The sequence below is a fragment of the Urocampus carinirostris genome, chromosome 15 (assembly GCF_059441175.1).
Source record: "Urocampus carinirostris isolate Australia breed hairy pipefish chromosome 15, RoL_Ucar_1.0, whole genome shotgun sequence".
NCBI lineage: Eukaryota > Metazoa > Chordata > Actinopteri > Syngnathiformes > Syngnathidae > Urocampus > Urocampus carinirostris.
Window position 1 is genome coordinate 14,721,354 of NC_142363.1, and position 15,125 is coordinate 14,736,478.

At 40.3% G+C, this 15,125-nt stretch overlaps 1 protein-coding gene across 7 annotated transcripts in view; it reads right to left on the reverse strand.

Moving 5' to 3' along the window:
- The window catches only part of unc79 (unc-79 homolog, NALCN channel complex subunit), a 96,049-nt gene that overhangs the window by 9,527 nt on the left and 71,397 nt on the right, over positions 1-15,125 (reverse strand). For all 7 annotated transcript variants that reach the window (XM_088353989.1, XM_088353986.1, XM_088353985.1 and 4 more), the window contains 6 exons: positions 13,136-13,174; positions 12,926-13,038; positions 11,732-11,817; positions 11,207-11,380; positions 8,958-9,026; positions 8,768-8,878 (listed from right to left, as the gene is read on the reverse strand). In XM_088353989.1, the coding sequence (XP_088210115.1) occupies positions 8,768-8,878; positions 8,958-9,026; positions 11,207-11,380; positions 11,732-11,817; positions 12,926-13,038; positions 13,136-13,174 (592 nt within the window). The remainder of the gene's footprint in view (positions 1-8,767; positions 8,879-8,957; positions 9,027-11,206; positions 11,381-11,731; positions 11,818-12,925; positions 13,039-13,135; positions 13,175-15,125) is intronic.

Here is a 15,125-nt window from a genome sequence, read left to right on the forward strand (position 1 = left end):
AAAGACTTTTTGTGGATATGCTTTGAAACTGCACTCTGTGAACAGCCTGCTCTTTGAGAAATTTCTTTTTGTGTCTTACCCTCCTGATGGAGGGTATCAATGATGGTCCTCTGGACAGCAGTCAGATCAGCAGTGATTTAGTTTACTGAACCAAGCTGAGTGTTTTTAAGGCTCAGGAAACCCTCGCAAGGTGTTTAGAGTTAATTAGATGATTCAGGTGATTAGTTGAATAGCCTACTTGTATACTTTTTCATGATATTCTAATATTTTGAGATAGGATTTTTGAGTTTTCTTAAGCTGTAAGCCAAATTCAGCAATATTAAAATAATAAAAGGCTTGAAATAGTTCAGTTGATGTGTAATGAATCCAGAATGTATGACATTTTTGTTTTTTTAATTGCATTACAGAAAATAAAGAAGTTTATCACAATATTCTAATTTTCTGAGACAGTCCAGTATGTGTAACCCCGATTAAAAACTTAGTTAGAATTAAATAAATAAAATGACTCAACATTCAAATTGACATTATAATTTGATCGGAAACGCATTGTAGGAAATATTTGATTATATAACTAAATTATGAAATGAAATAAATCTGTGTAATTAGGAAACAATGATTTTTTTATTCCGTTTCAATAAAGTTTGGTAAAAAAAAAAAAAAAATGAAAAAGAACAGAGTAGCAAAAACCAATAGCGCATCTTCTGTCATTTCTCATTGCGAGCAAAACACACATGCAAATGTCGACAACAGACAGGACTTGTAATTGTCAATAACAATTTTTAGCAAGACATTGCATGGAAAACCAATTCCCTCCTTGTGTTTGTTTTGACTCCACCCAGTAAGGGAGTGATTCACAATGGAAGAAAAACACGATCTAGACCAGTTTTGGCCAGAATTCCTCTTTTGTCAAACTTTCCTGTCATTCATTAGAATTGACATTGAAATGCGAAGTGTATTAATGTGTGACTTTAAATTCTGACACGAAAAAAGGTTTAGGTTGATTTTAGAATCCAAACAAAAATAAATGTGCATAGTAATATTTTGCGACCATAGTAATATTTTGCGACTAATAAGAGTTTTATCAATCTAAATTTAGTAGATGATCAGTCATTAAACTGAATGAAAATACTGAAAAACAGGGTTAATAAACCAATATTTAGCATTTATCATCTAACACCTTAAATGGTAAATGGTCTGCATTCATATAGCTCTTTTCAAGTCAACGAAGATCTCCCAAAATGCTTTACAGTGTTCTTCATCACCCGCGAACAAAGTAAGGGTGGCGATAATGTTTTTGTTTTTTTTAGATCCGAGTATGTTTTTCGTTTTTTTTGCTTCTTTGTCTGCCCACCAAATAAAAGAGGGAAGGAGTTTAGATATGGGCACTATTTTTTACCCTAGATTTGAAAAATGCAAATATAAAGCTGATTCAGCACTTTTGGTTCCAAGAAAGACATTCCAATCTCCCAGGCCAGACCGGTATTGAATATCAACACCCTCTTTTACAGGCGGTCAGGCAGGCTACCCTCGATGGGAAAACTGCCTAAAAAAAGCCGATTCTGCATTTGGGGTTTTGCTGACTAAGGAGTTTTCCCAGAAAAAACATTCTACTCTTCCAGGCCAGAACAAGTTTGGCCAGTATCAAAGTATTTCACAAGATTTTAGGTAAGTCACTCTAGAGGTTAAAATGTGCCCCAAAAACTTTGGGTGTTGCTCATACAGCAGTTTTTGGTCTCACCGGACTCACTCTTACTCTTTGGGTTTTCCATTCTTATGTGCCAATGACGTTGCCAAAAAGGGAAATGCTACCAAAAAATAGTTTTATGTCTCAACGTGGGTGATGCTCTAATGCCGCACAGCTATTAATTTCACCACTCATCAAACCTAGAACTAGTCCAGTAGCTTTTCGTTCCTCAGCCTAACAGCATAGAGCAAGACTGCCTTCCATTATCGCTCTCCCTCACTCATGCTGAGAGTAGAGCATCAACTCACGAGGCTGAATAGAGAAGGGGGGAGGTGGGAGAGAGCTAGCCGGAGAATAGACTGACAATAGTGAGGCTGAGGAGTAGATTTGGGCCAGTCCGGAATTCTCCTCCCTGAGTCCCAAGCAGCTCAGATAAGGCTGTTAGGCTGCCTTCTCCTTCCCCGAGGACAGGCTGCTCTCTTTGTTCATCCCTTCCACATAAAGCCCATCTGCCTGTTTACAAGCCACACTGTCATCTACTGGCTTCCACTTTTTGTCTGCTCTTCTTGGCGCCGACATTTTTGCTTACAGTGGTCGCGTGCCGACAGAGAGAACGCACCCCTGTTGTCAAATCCAACTGCGCATCGGAAGGAATTTACCATAAATTTCGAGCTACAGTCTACACATGGTTAAAAGCTGCATGCGCAAATTTAAGGAAGAAATTCAACTTAGTTTTTGTACAAGCCACAATGAATTTTAAGCAGCATGCTTAAACAGTCACAAAATGAACTCATTCATGTCCATTTCCTACATCAAAAAAAATCAGCGGGGAAATGTCCATTACAGAGAAATAACACATTGTGTTTGGACACGGTGTCTACAGCTGTCAATCATAATCAACCAACGCAAAAGTCAATATTGATCAAATTGGCATCAACACATACGCACAAGTGCGACAAAAACATTCTCAAATCAAAACTTAATGTACTGTACTGATTAAAATACAAAAGCCCGATGGGATTTTAGGAAGAATCTCATGATCTTAAGCCCTCTCCTTCCTTGCGCACATGACAAAGTAATAGAGAGGAGACCAAGTATTGCTGCTACTACACAGTCCGCAAAGGAGTGTCTCAATCGCGGCCAATATGTTACTTTTTGTATTAGATATTTCTCCGCTAATTCTGCCAAGATCTTGTTTATCAATTAATTAGATGAAGAGAAAATTGGCTACTAAAGGGTCATAGTTACATCTTCACTTTGACATTTAGAGCACGAAGCAGAAATCACATTATGTCATGCAATGTTTTAATTAAACTGTCAGGGTCAAATGTTTTTTAATTCATTTTGGGGTTGTTTTTATATACGTGCAATCTCAAATTATTTTCCAAGAACTACCCACTGATACTATTTAACCCAAAATGCCTAATGAAAAACAACAACATAATTTTCAATTTTCAAAAAGAAAAACGATTGAGCTTTGGCTAATATTTGCATTAAAATATATTAATTCAACGATTTTCTTTTTAAATGTTCATAAAATTGCCTATATTTTAACACACCCACTGTGTTTATTTCTTATATCCGCTGTGGTGGCTTGTGCATGGCCACACTTGGACTCTCTAAATTAAAACTTAATGGAGCATGCCACCTTCAGTAAATAGAAAACCACAAGCCCAGTTGGAGCATTTTCCACTGATGCGTACTATGGCAACTTCAGTCCTCCCTCCAAAGAATTCACAAAAAGCCTGACCTCAAAAAACTGTTGGAGGAGCTGAGAGCCCATCCCAGAAATGAAAATAAAAAATCAGACGACAGGTTTTAAGAGTAATTGTCAATAGAGACCCGGTGTTTGATATTGTGTGGTGAAAAATTGAAGCGGTTGTAGAAAATCGATACTGCAGGAGACATAAAGCATGCGCTGTTGACAGTGGCGGAGGATTGAGGATCCTTGGGGCCAAACGGTCTCGAATAGCCTGCAACTTCAGAACCTCGGCCCTACAGCGCGCCGACTCATCATGTTAATCAATGGAGGCTGATTGCCTACTTAATCACGTGTGACGCACAGCCACATTTCTGGCTGTCCGGGGAGTCAGCAAAGTAGCGCGCAGCCGAAAGAATAATGACCTAAAGGCCCGAGAAACAACACAACTCAACAATTTTGCGCCACTAATTTGCTAAAAAGGTTTAACTCTTCAGAGGGACGCGACTCACGATCGCTATTTCGTCGTGTCATCGGAGAGAAAAGACGTTAGATGATTAGACTTTGATCTGTTTCTTACAGCGCTTGTTTGGAGAAATGGGGAACGACCGACAAAATCGATCACGGAGGATATATGATCCTATCTAGTTTGTAGAGGCAGCAGAAACATAAACACAGCATTTGTTGTTGGTTTGGCTGATACCGATGACTACGATTGTGCCGGGAATCCCAAGATGATCCGAATGGAGACTTGTTTTTGAAGCTGATTCTTCTATCAAAATGAATATCGATTTGTTGGGTCTTGAAGGAAATGGGGAAAATCTTAAGAGGATTGCAATTTGGCCCATAGCGTATTTATTCATGTAAAACGCACATTCATTTTACCTAAAAGAACTCAAAGTTTGGGTGGGCATTATACAAGAGGCTAAACGTGTTTGCGCAATAATTGATCAGTTCAAACAAAAGCTGACCGTAACCGCATAACATTGGATGCAACGGGAATCGAAACCGGGTAGAGAATGCGAAAACAGAACGATGTTCTGAAGCTATACCTAAACACAGTAAAGCACGACAGGAGAAACAACTCTTTGGTGTATCTAGAGATGAATCAGACTTTGAAGAACATTAAATAAATACATTGTGAATATCATGTTGGTATTACGTTCATAGTTTACATAGTCAATAAATGATTTTAATCATGGATGCACCTATACAACGTTTTTCACTTAGATGGGAAAATGTGAACAAAAAATCATATTCATTTTCTCTAATATTGCCTATTGTTGTTGGATATTTTGACTATTGTGTTTGCACCATTTTCATTATTGACCAATCATGTAGCAGTTTTTTTAATTTCCACACCCTTTAGGGCTGAACTGCTTTTTGTAACCTAGCGGAGTTTATACAAAAGAGGACTCAGGGGAGGTTTTTTAATTAATTTTGCATATGAGGGTTTTTGTACAGCACTCTCCTGTTCTCCTTGCAAGTCATGTTTATTTGGATAGCTCTTAATCACACAAAGTCTCAAAGGGCTGTACAGACAATAAAGGCACATCATCAACATGAAATATAGGTAATAACTGTGTGTCCAGTTGACAGCTTCATGAGGTCAACATCATTCATAAGCTATTGGATATAAGTGTTTTTAAGCCTAGATTTAAACACTTTCACTTAGGATGCAGATCAGATCTCAGAGTTCAGCACACTGGGCTCTTAAATAAGATATGAGGTTCTTTCTTTGCCTGTTGAAGTTTCATAGATAGATAGATAGATAGATAGATACTTTATTCATCCCCTAAGGGAAATTCACATTTCCAGCAGCATCCCTGAGCTGAGAACAATACAATAATAAAGCCAAAAGAAAACAATATACAAATACCCAGTGTGACGTGCAAATGCCCACTTTAGCATGTTATATAGATTAACTAAATAGTGCTACACATAATGCAGTAAGATCCAATGTAGGTGGTGTGGTTTAATGTGGGCCTTTACTCTGCCGGGTGGAGTTAAAGAGCCTCATGGCATGAGGAAGAAAAGAACTCTTCAGTCTGTCCGTAGTACAAGACAGTGACAGCAGTCTGTCACTGAAACTGCTCTTCTGTCCGGAGATAATGCTGTGAAGCGGATGCGATGGATTGTCCATGATTGACCTCAGCTTTTTCAGTGCCTGTCTCTCAGCTGCCGTTGTTAGGCTGTCCAGCTCTTTGCCCACAACAGAGCTCGCTTTCCTAGCCAGTTTATTGAGACGAGAGGCATCCTTCTTCTTGATGCTGCCTCCCCAACACGCTGCCGCATAGAAGAGGGCGCTTGCCACTACTGTCTCATAGAATATTTTCAGGAGCTTTTTGCAGATGTTGAAGGAGGCCAGCCTTCTGAGGAAGTAAAGTCGGCTTTGCCCTTTCCTACATAGAGCTTCTGTGTTGGCAGTCCAGTCCAGTTTGTTGTCCAGCTGCACACCCAGGTATTTGTAGGTCTGGACAAATTCTACACATTCTCCCTTGATGGTTACAGGAACCGGGTGAGTTCTGGTTCTCCTGAAGTCCACCACCATCTCTCTGGTCTTGGTGGTGTTTAGGTGCAGGTGGTTTGCGTCGCTCCATCGGACAAAGTCCTGAATCAATTTCCTGTACTCCTCCTCCTGCCCGTTTCTGATACATCCCACGATCGCAGTGTCATCGGCAAACTTTTGCACATGGCAGGACTCAGAGTTGTACTTAAAGTCCGATGTATATAGAATGAATAGGAACGGAGAGAGAACGGTCCCCTGCGGAGATCCTGTGCTGCTAACCACGGTGTCCGATGTACAGCCCCCCTGTTTCACATACTGCGGTCTGCCTGTCAGGTAGTCAGTAATCCATTCTACAAGGTGTGAGCTAACTCCCATCTCTGTCAATTTCCTACTCAGTAGCAGAGGCTGTATGGTATTGAAGGCACTAGAGAAGTCCAAAAATGTAATCCTCACAGCCCCCTTCGCCCTATCCAGGTGAGAGAGGGATCGGTGTAACATGTATAATATAGCATCCTCCACTCCCACCTTCTCCTGGTAAGCAAATTGCAGTGGGTCGATGGCGTGACGGACCTGTAGCCTCAGGTGGTGCAGCAGCAGCCGCTCCATGGTCTTCATCACATGTGATGTCAGGGCGACTGGCCTGAAGTCGTTGAGTTCCTCTGGTCTTGATTTCTTTGGGACTGGGATGATGCAGGATGTTTTCCACAGCTGAGGGACCCTCCCCTGTTCAAGGCTCAGGTTGAAGATGCGCTGTAGAGGGTCTCCCAGCTCAGACGCACAGGCTTTCAGCAGTCGGGGGGATATTCCATCCGGACCAGCTGCCTTGCTGGTTCGTAGCCTTCTCAGCTCCCCACACACCTGGGCTGAAGTTATTTTTAGTGGGGGGATGTCTTCCATGCTAGTGTGCAGAGGGGGAGGGGGAAGGACAGCTGCACAACTCAGGGGTGAGGATGAGGCGGAGTGGTCAAACCTGTTGAAAAAGTTGTTCAACTGGTTGACTCGCCCCACATCTATATCCACAGCCACTCCCTGCTTGGTGCTGCAGCCAGTAATTGTTTTCATCCCTTCCCACACCTCCTTCATGTTGTTGTTCAGCAGCTTTTTCTCCAACTTCCTCCTGTACTGCTCCTTCCCTTTCCGGAGCTGGACTTTGAGCTCCTTCTGTACTCGTTTTAGCTCCTGATGATCACCATTTTTAAAGGCCCTCTTCTTTTGGTTCAGAAGGCACTTGATGTCTCTCGTGATCCAGGGCTTGTTGTTGGCATAGCAGCGTACAGTCTTTGTCGGAACAACATTGTCCATGCAGAACTTAATGTAGTCAGTAGTGCAGTTTGCCATCTCCTCAATGTCACCACTGCTGGACCCTAGCAGGACATCCCAGTCCGTACATCCAAAGCAGTCTCTCAGAGCCTGCTCTGCCTCGGTGGACCATTTTCTAAATGAGCGTGTGGTTGTTGGTAGCCTCCTCACTCTTGGTTTGTACTGTGGTTTAAGCAGAATGAGGTTGTGGTCTCCTTTTCCAAGGGCAGGCAGTGGTTTAGCGCTGTATGCATTTTTTATATTCGCATACAGAAGGTCAATAGTCCTATTTCCCCTGGTCTTGCAGTTCACATACTGGACGAAAGAGGGCAGTGTCTTATCAAGAGTCACGTGGTTGAAGTCCCCTGAGATTAACATTGCAGCCTCCGGGTGTTGTGTCTGGAGTTTTGCCACCGCGGAGTGGATGACGTCACACGCTACTTCCGCATCAGCGCGCGGTGGGATGTAAACAATGACAGCAATGGCGTGTCCGAACTCTCTGGGCATGTAATAGGGACGGAGACTTACAGCCAAAAGTTCGACATCACGGCAGCAGATAGAAATCTTGGTTTTTACATGCCCGGGGTTACACCACCTCGAGTTCACGTAGATAGCCAGTCCCCCTCCTTTGCGCTTCCCACTGACTTTTGTCCCTCTGTCAGCCCGAACAGCGCAGAAGCCGTTTAGCGCGATGTTAGCGTCCGTGATGCTAGGCGTGAGCCACGTTTCCGTAAAGCAAAGCAAGCTGCACTCCCTGTATGCTTTGATGTCTTTCACAAGCACAGCCAGTTCGTCGATCTTATTCGGTAGGGAGTTGACATTCCCCATGATTATGGACGGTACCGTGGGCTTATATCGCCACTTCGCCGCTAGCCGCTTAGCCTTTACTTTAGCACCGGCTCTGCAACCCCGGTAGGGTCGCCTCACCTCGGTAGGTAAAAAAGGGACCGTGCCGGCTCGAGAGTTCCTCAGGTCGAGGAGTAGGTTTCTTGAATATACGTATTTTTGCGAGTTGAAACCCATATCCATAGGATAGAAAGTAATCCAAGTGTTGCAAGGCACTGATAGAGTAAGCAAAAATAACTAAACAAATAAATAAATCACAAAAGTAGCGAAAATACACGGGAGCTTGCTGGAGTGGCTGCCATTCGTGTCATGTTCCATTTTGCAAATCGACACCCCTTTCCTGTTTAAACTGTGGTTAACAAATTCTGATGCCTTTTTGGGGAGGCGCATCTCCATCGATTGGTCCGAAGTGCACTCTGATTTTGTCTTTATATGCAACTGTCCTTAACTGCATTGCTTTTCTCCAGTCCAAATACTCTGTATGGTCATGGAAAAGAACATGAAGCCAGACACCAGAACATCTTTCACCTTCAGTCTGATCAATTTATTTTGAGTGTCTACTAACTAAACTATAAACTTTAGCACCTAGTCCACTTAAGATTCTTGGTCAATGTCTCTACGTCAAGTATTTTTTCAAGCCATCTAAATCAATCCCTTTCTTTGTCTTCCTTTTATATAAAGACCTAGTCACACACTGTTTGTGTTTGATTTTAAATTCCTTTTATTGTACCTTGTTGAATGCTTTGTAGCAGAGTCCACACAGTTCTACTAAGTAGGACAGACTGAAGATGCCATACTGGATGACGAAGCTCAGCAGCTTGGAGAAAGGCTCCAGAAGGCTCTGAATGACGCAGGAGGTGAGATGTTAAAGGGCAGGATTTGTATAAATTAGCTTTCAACCAAATTTTCTGCGGGCTTACCCGAGTCGCGTTTGTGGTTGGAATTTTCAGAAGGCAAATGATAATCCTCAAGCTGGAATCCATGGGGCACTAAGAGACAGACAGATTGCAAAAGCTTTAATGACAAGATTTTTCCAAGTCCAAAAGTTCTTGCAACTTTTTCACAGTGATGCATAATCATAACATCAGATCGAATTTATGTGCGGATAAAATGATTAGGGACACTTTCATTTGACCTCCAAGGTCAGAAGCGGCGGAGTCAAATCAATTACAATCTCCAGACTCAGTCCGATTGAAGCTGACAAGTGCGCTGCTCCGTGCTTTGGCCCGGCCCGTAATCACATCAACGCATATCAGGAGCAGGCTAAGTGTAACACCCGTTACAAAGCGACTTGGGAAAAAATACAGTATATACGTGGATAATTTGACTGTTTAGAAAAATAATTACTATCCGACAGGAAATACATAGTGGTAAAGATTGGATCATATAAGTAAATTATCAAACAATATAAATGCTTTTACTAGCGAACATTTTTCATTTCCTCTTTCAATAAAGTTTTGTAAAAAAAAAACATCATAAACATCATAGCAAGAACAAATAGCATGCCTCTCGTCATTGCTAGCTGCAGGCAAAACACCCACATCAGCAAAGACAGCAGACAGGACCTCAAGCAAGATACTGCCTGGAAAACCAAATCTTCATTTCCTTTTGACTCCACCCGGTGATGGTGTGATTCGAAAAACCTGAACTAGATTAGTTTTCGGGAGTTTGTTTCAAGGGTTTTTTGATGCACCGAGAGAGCATGGCTCATTGTACTGTATTGTAACATTTAAATCATATTTGAGTTCTTCTTTTAATATTTGATGTGTCTTTTGATTTTATTTTCAACATATTACTTCACTTGCCTATTCTTTGTTTTAATTCACAAGTTATTGTCACAAGCTCAAACTACGAGTCGCCCTGTTTATGCCTTGACACGTAGCCGCAGATAGCTAGACTTTGTCAAAGTTTATTCTTTAAAAAACAAACTTATTTTGTTGGCCTTTTTCAAAGACCAGGTTTTTATCCCTCCGGGAAAATTTCTCGATTCCTTGGACGACTGCATATCTTGGTGATCCAAGTGACGAGCTACCCCAGACCAGGAAACAAGGACCTAATTCATCATAGAGCTATGCATCAAGGACGCAGTCAGAATTGAATCATTCTCTTACTCTTAACTGTTAGAAACCAGCGATACCTATGGATTTGGGATTCCCTGAATTGGAAAACTTGTCTTTTCTTTGATTGGTTAATGAAACTTCTTGAAATTTGTGTTTTTCTGTCTGACTTAAAATTCTGACATGAAAACAGATATATGTAGGTTGAATTTAAAATCTTATTGGTGCACACTAATTATAGGTTTATCAACCAAAATTAGAGTAGATAACTGAAAAAGAGATTTTAAAAAAAGGGTACCAGTTTTTAAAAGAGGATTAAACAAAATCAGAACTTCACATTCATCACCTTAAACCTGCAAAGATATGGTACACCACCTTCCCCCAGAGGGCGCCAACTGGGTTTGGAACTGGACACACATGTCCGTAATTAAATCAAGCCTTCATATTGACTGTTGGGACAGCACACTATATCACATACATATCAACCTGTATGGTTTTGCCGTACAAAGTACGTTTTTTATGCATTTTGAGACGAGTACAACGTACAAGGAAATCTGTACGGAAAAAGGCAAATTCGTCAATCGCATGCGTCTGCAGCCTGGGGATTTTCCATCATGCATCATTCAGAAAAAAAAGATATAGTGTACGATTAATTTGTATTTTGTACGGGAAAATACGACAGTTTGTACGGGCATGGAGCCGTGGAGGTTGACAGGTATGCTGTATCAGGTCATTGTCGTTGCCATATCCATGCCACTTTCATTTGGTCTTCTGTTATTATGTCAGTTGTGTTTTTTGTTTGTGGTTTTCACATTTTGGTAGTTGTTTTGAGACCTGTTTTGTTGTTCCAAATTTTAGTCAATATATCCCGCTCCTTGTTGAGCAAACCGTTCTCCATTTCGGCTTCCCCACATTTGGGTCCACCTCCGCAAATCTGACAAAACCAAATGTGTATTTTACTATCAAGCATGTTGTCTATTGTCTTGTCCTTTCTTCATTAAATCGCAGGCTTTTATTCTAATTCATTTAGACTCTGGTGTTTCCTCTTTTCATTTTACCACTCGTCAAACCTAGAATAAGTAGTAGAACAGTCGCTTTTCTTTCCTTCCTACCTTCAGAGGAAGCACAGAGGGCAGTTTAGTGAGGAAAGTCTGGAACTGGTTGCAGATGGTTGTCCACAGGTTGCTTGGAGAATCCATAGGGAGGGCCTCCATGAAGGTGGCAATATTGTCCAGGCAGTGCAGCATAGTTCCTCCTGCTGGCAAATTCTTTTTGTTGTTCAAACCCTGCCGAGAAGGTCGACGACACCAAGTTATATAATTCTATAAGCTTGAAGATATTTCCATTTAACTGATCATTCCGTTCTGATCAATCACAACACTCGGGCCGCAGCTGCAGATATAGGACACTGAGGCATAGATTACAGTACGCTTCACTGGGCTTTTAGATGTGTCGTTTATTTAGCTCGGCAATAACAATAAAGCCATGCAGTTGCGCAGGGTAATGAAGCAGGTTTACTCGTATACCCTGAGGATTTGTTATTTAAAAATGGGTGAACGCAGTCTCCAAAAGGATTCGCCAATGCTTTGACCGGAGCGCCCCCTGCTGGTTAAAAGACAAACGCCAAGAATTCTCACCTCGAGCAGCATATTGAGAGCAGCGACTGAACTCAGCTCGTTGAAATCTATCAATGAAGATGCGAGCGTTCGAAGAAAACTTCCATCTGGGATTTAGAAAAAAAATGATGATAATAATTTTATATTTTAGTAAAGGGGTCCAGAACATATTTTAAAAATCTTATTCTATTGGTAGAAAATGTTGAATATTCTAGTTTTGTATGTTTTGAACTTCATTGTAGTAAATGAAGAAGCCAAGTATCCAAAATAAGTTTTCTTATTTTAACAGATTGTAAACATATTGATTCCGCCAACATATTTATTCTTACCCGATTGGCGGAAAAAGTTTGCTCATTTTAACTCTATTTTTATTTGATTCTTGAAAAAAATAAGATAAACATCCTTAAAATAAACAAACATCGAGCAGATTCGCTGATTGTTTCACTAATATAAATGAAATATAATGTTCATGGATTAGAAAAAGGAAACACTTAAGCAAAATTATCTACCATCTGATACTTCACAAAAAATAATAAACTCTTAACCCTTTGATAGAACAATAGACCATTTATTTAAAAAAAATCTTGTTTCATGAATAAAAAAACACAAACAATCCATAATATAAGGTTAATTATTTCCTAGAATATAATATAATACAACAAAAAATTGATAAAAATTTGGTAAACATTGTACACGAGATTAGGCATGGCACTCCAGGGAAAAACATGTACTAAAAACTTTAAAAGAGAAAAATAAGATAAAAAAAAATAATATTAGGATGAATAGGCATATAAAAAGTCATTGACCTAAATTGTACATTATTTACATTGTTTAGATTTTCTAAAAAAATATCTTAGCATAAGTACTACTGTACTGTACCTACTGTACTGTCTAATATATAAGATAAGAAGGCTTATTTTAAGTATACATTTACTATAAATTAAAAATTCTTACGTTGAAATGTCTAAAAATGTAAAAGAATACTCTTAAAATAAGCACATTTCTTTCAGTGAGGTATATTTTATTTTTACAGTGTAAATTGTTCTCTTCACTCAATTTTTGTTCTAATCTCGGTTAGAAAAATGTGTATGTTTTTAGTCAGGAAACAAGATAGAATATCATAAACCAGGAAAATAATCTACTTTAAATGAGCACTATCTTTTAAGAATTTAATTTTCGGATGGTGTCAATTTTTTATGGATTGGGTTAGCTCACCTTTAATGTTGCTTTGAAAGAGCTGTGGCAAGATGCCGTTTGGAGCCAGCTGGTGAAGCATACAACGTAGAAACTGCTTTGCAACTCCCGCAACATTTCCCGGGATCAACATGCTGAAAGACACAAGGAAGAAGAGCCACCAGAGTTATTTTATCACACAGAAGAAAATGTGGGTATCTGTACTTGGCAGCTGGCATCTTTTTGCCATACCTCTCAGCTTGTCCAGAAAAATTAGCACTGGAAGCTAGCCTGTAAGAAGCCAAAACAGCGGATTAGGACTCTGGGAAGGCAAAAAAGAATATATATATATATATATATATATATATATATATATATATATATATATATATATATATATATATATATATATATATATATATATGAAATAGTATAGAAAAAAAACGGTTTTATTGTGTTACCCTATTCAAGTATTTACACTGCTCTATTTTGATAAAAAGTAACATTAGATGCTTTATGTACAGTAATCCCTTGTCTGTTTCCTTTTTGCAGTTTTGCTACTTGGTGGATTTTCATCGTGCATTGTGTTCTGGATTCTGTTTGGCTAAACAGTCACCCCGCCCCTTTTCTGCCTGTGTCTGCCTGTGCGTCAATAACGTTGTGCACAAACAGCTTGAAGAACGTACATTGTATATGCGCAAATCGTTTTCAATTTCGAGTTTCTCTATACAAAACCATGTGGACCGGCGAAAGCACTAGAAGGCAGAGGAAAATGCTTGCTCTTGCCGACTTCTCAACATCCTAAAGCATGGGCATAACCCACACGTTTTTGTAGGTGCTCAAGGAGCCCCGAAATTCCACCCGAGCACCCCAAAAATTATCACATTTGTCATGATTGCTCATTGCCCTCACCTGTGCCTGCTCATTTGGCGCCAGCTGCTGCTAATTGCCTGATTGATTACCCTCCTATTCATACCCAGTGCTCCAGTCACTCTTTGTCAGTCCGTCAGCGAACCTCCGCATACGCAAGGCAAGGACTTTGACTCTAGCCTCCATCGGTCCCGTTTTCATCCGTATCTTACTCGTCTGTTTCTGATTTCCCGTTTGTCCCCGGCTATTGACTCGTTTTTGACCACCGACCACGTTCTGATCTCCAGCTCCGGCTATCGACCCGTTTTGGCCACCTGACCACGCTCCGATCTCACGCCCCGGCAAATCCACTACCGCATTTCGATCACGCTGCGATCCCGTGAGCTGCTTGCTCTCCCTGTTCAGCGAGGAACTGACTGCTGGCGTTTGTTTCCACGATATCCCAATAAACTTTTGTGTGAAACGTTACCATTTGTTTTGGTTCTGACAACATTTTAAAATATTTTCCCCTAATAAAGGTTAGGCTTAAGTATGATTAAAACCACTGGATGAATAAAGAAAGAAAAGTGAACCGAAACAAAAAAGTGAACAACGCAGCGTCGGAAATACTCCACTGCCTTGTGATGGTTCAGTTCATTTGATTCCTACCACCGCTATTGTTATTGCTACTGTCACTTGAGGCATAGCAGCGGACTCTGCGGAAGCTCCGGTGTATTACGGTGAGAGTATGTTATAGAGTGGTTGTGTTGAACTATTCTACTACAATATATCATGATATTTTTGGTGATTAGTTTAATGATCCTAGATCACTTTGAGTGAAATGAAAGAAAAATCTTTAACGAGCCAAACCTAAAATCGCCCTGGTTCTTAAGGAAGTTATATATATTTTAATGCCACATTTGTGTTTTCCCAATAACGTCCACAGGATAGCGTCAATATATATTCTGAAGTATTGATAGTGTCCAGAGATCTTTTCCAACGCTATAGTGCATTTTAGTATACCAACAATGTTCGTTTTTAAGTTTGTAATTTGACAGTACACAAGTGATTTGTTAAAAAAAGAACATTTGTAAAGTACAGTACTAGTATTTTTTGATCAAACGCTTAAGTCTGTAAGTTGGCTTTGTTCTTTGGTTTCAATGTATAGCAGTATAAATAAATAAATGCTTCTACTCTGCGGGGTTTCGACTCATGTGGGTCCGTTTTGGGAAGCAACCCTGACAAAAAAAATACTGGATGACTTGACCTGCTTTTAGCTTGCTAATAATATAACTTATTCTATGTTTTGGGCTGAGGTGTACGCCAAATCAGAATACTTGGTCTCACTATGGCCCTCTGCCATGATGCAATAAAAATGCCCTCCTTAATCAGC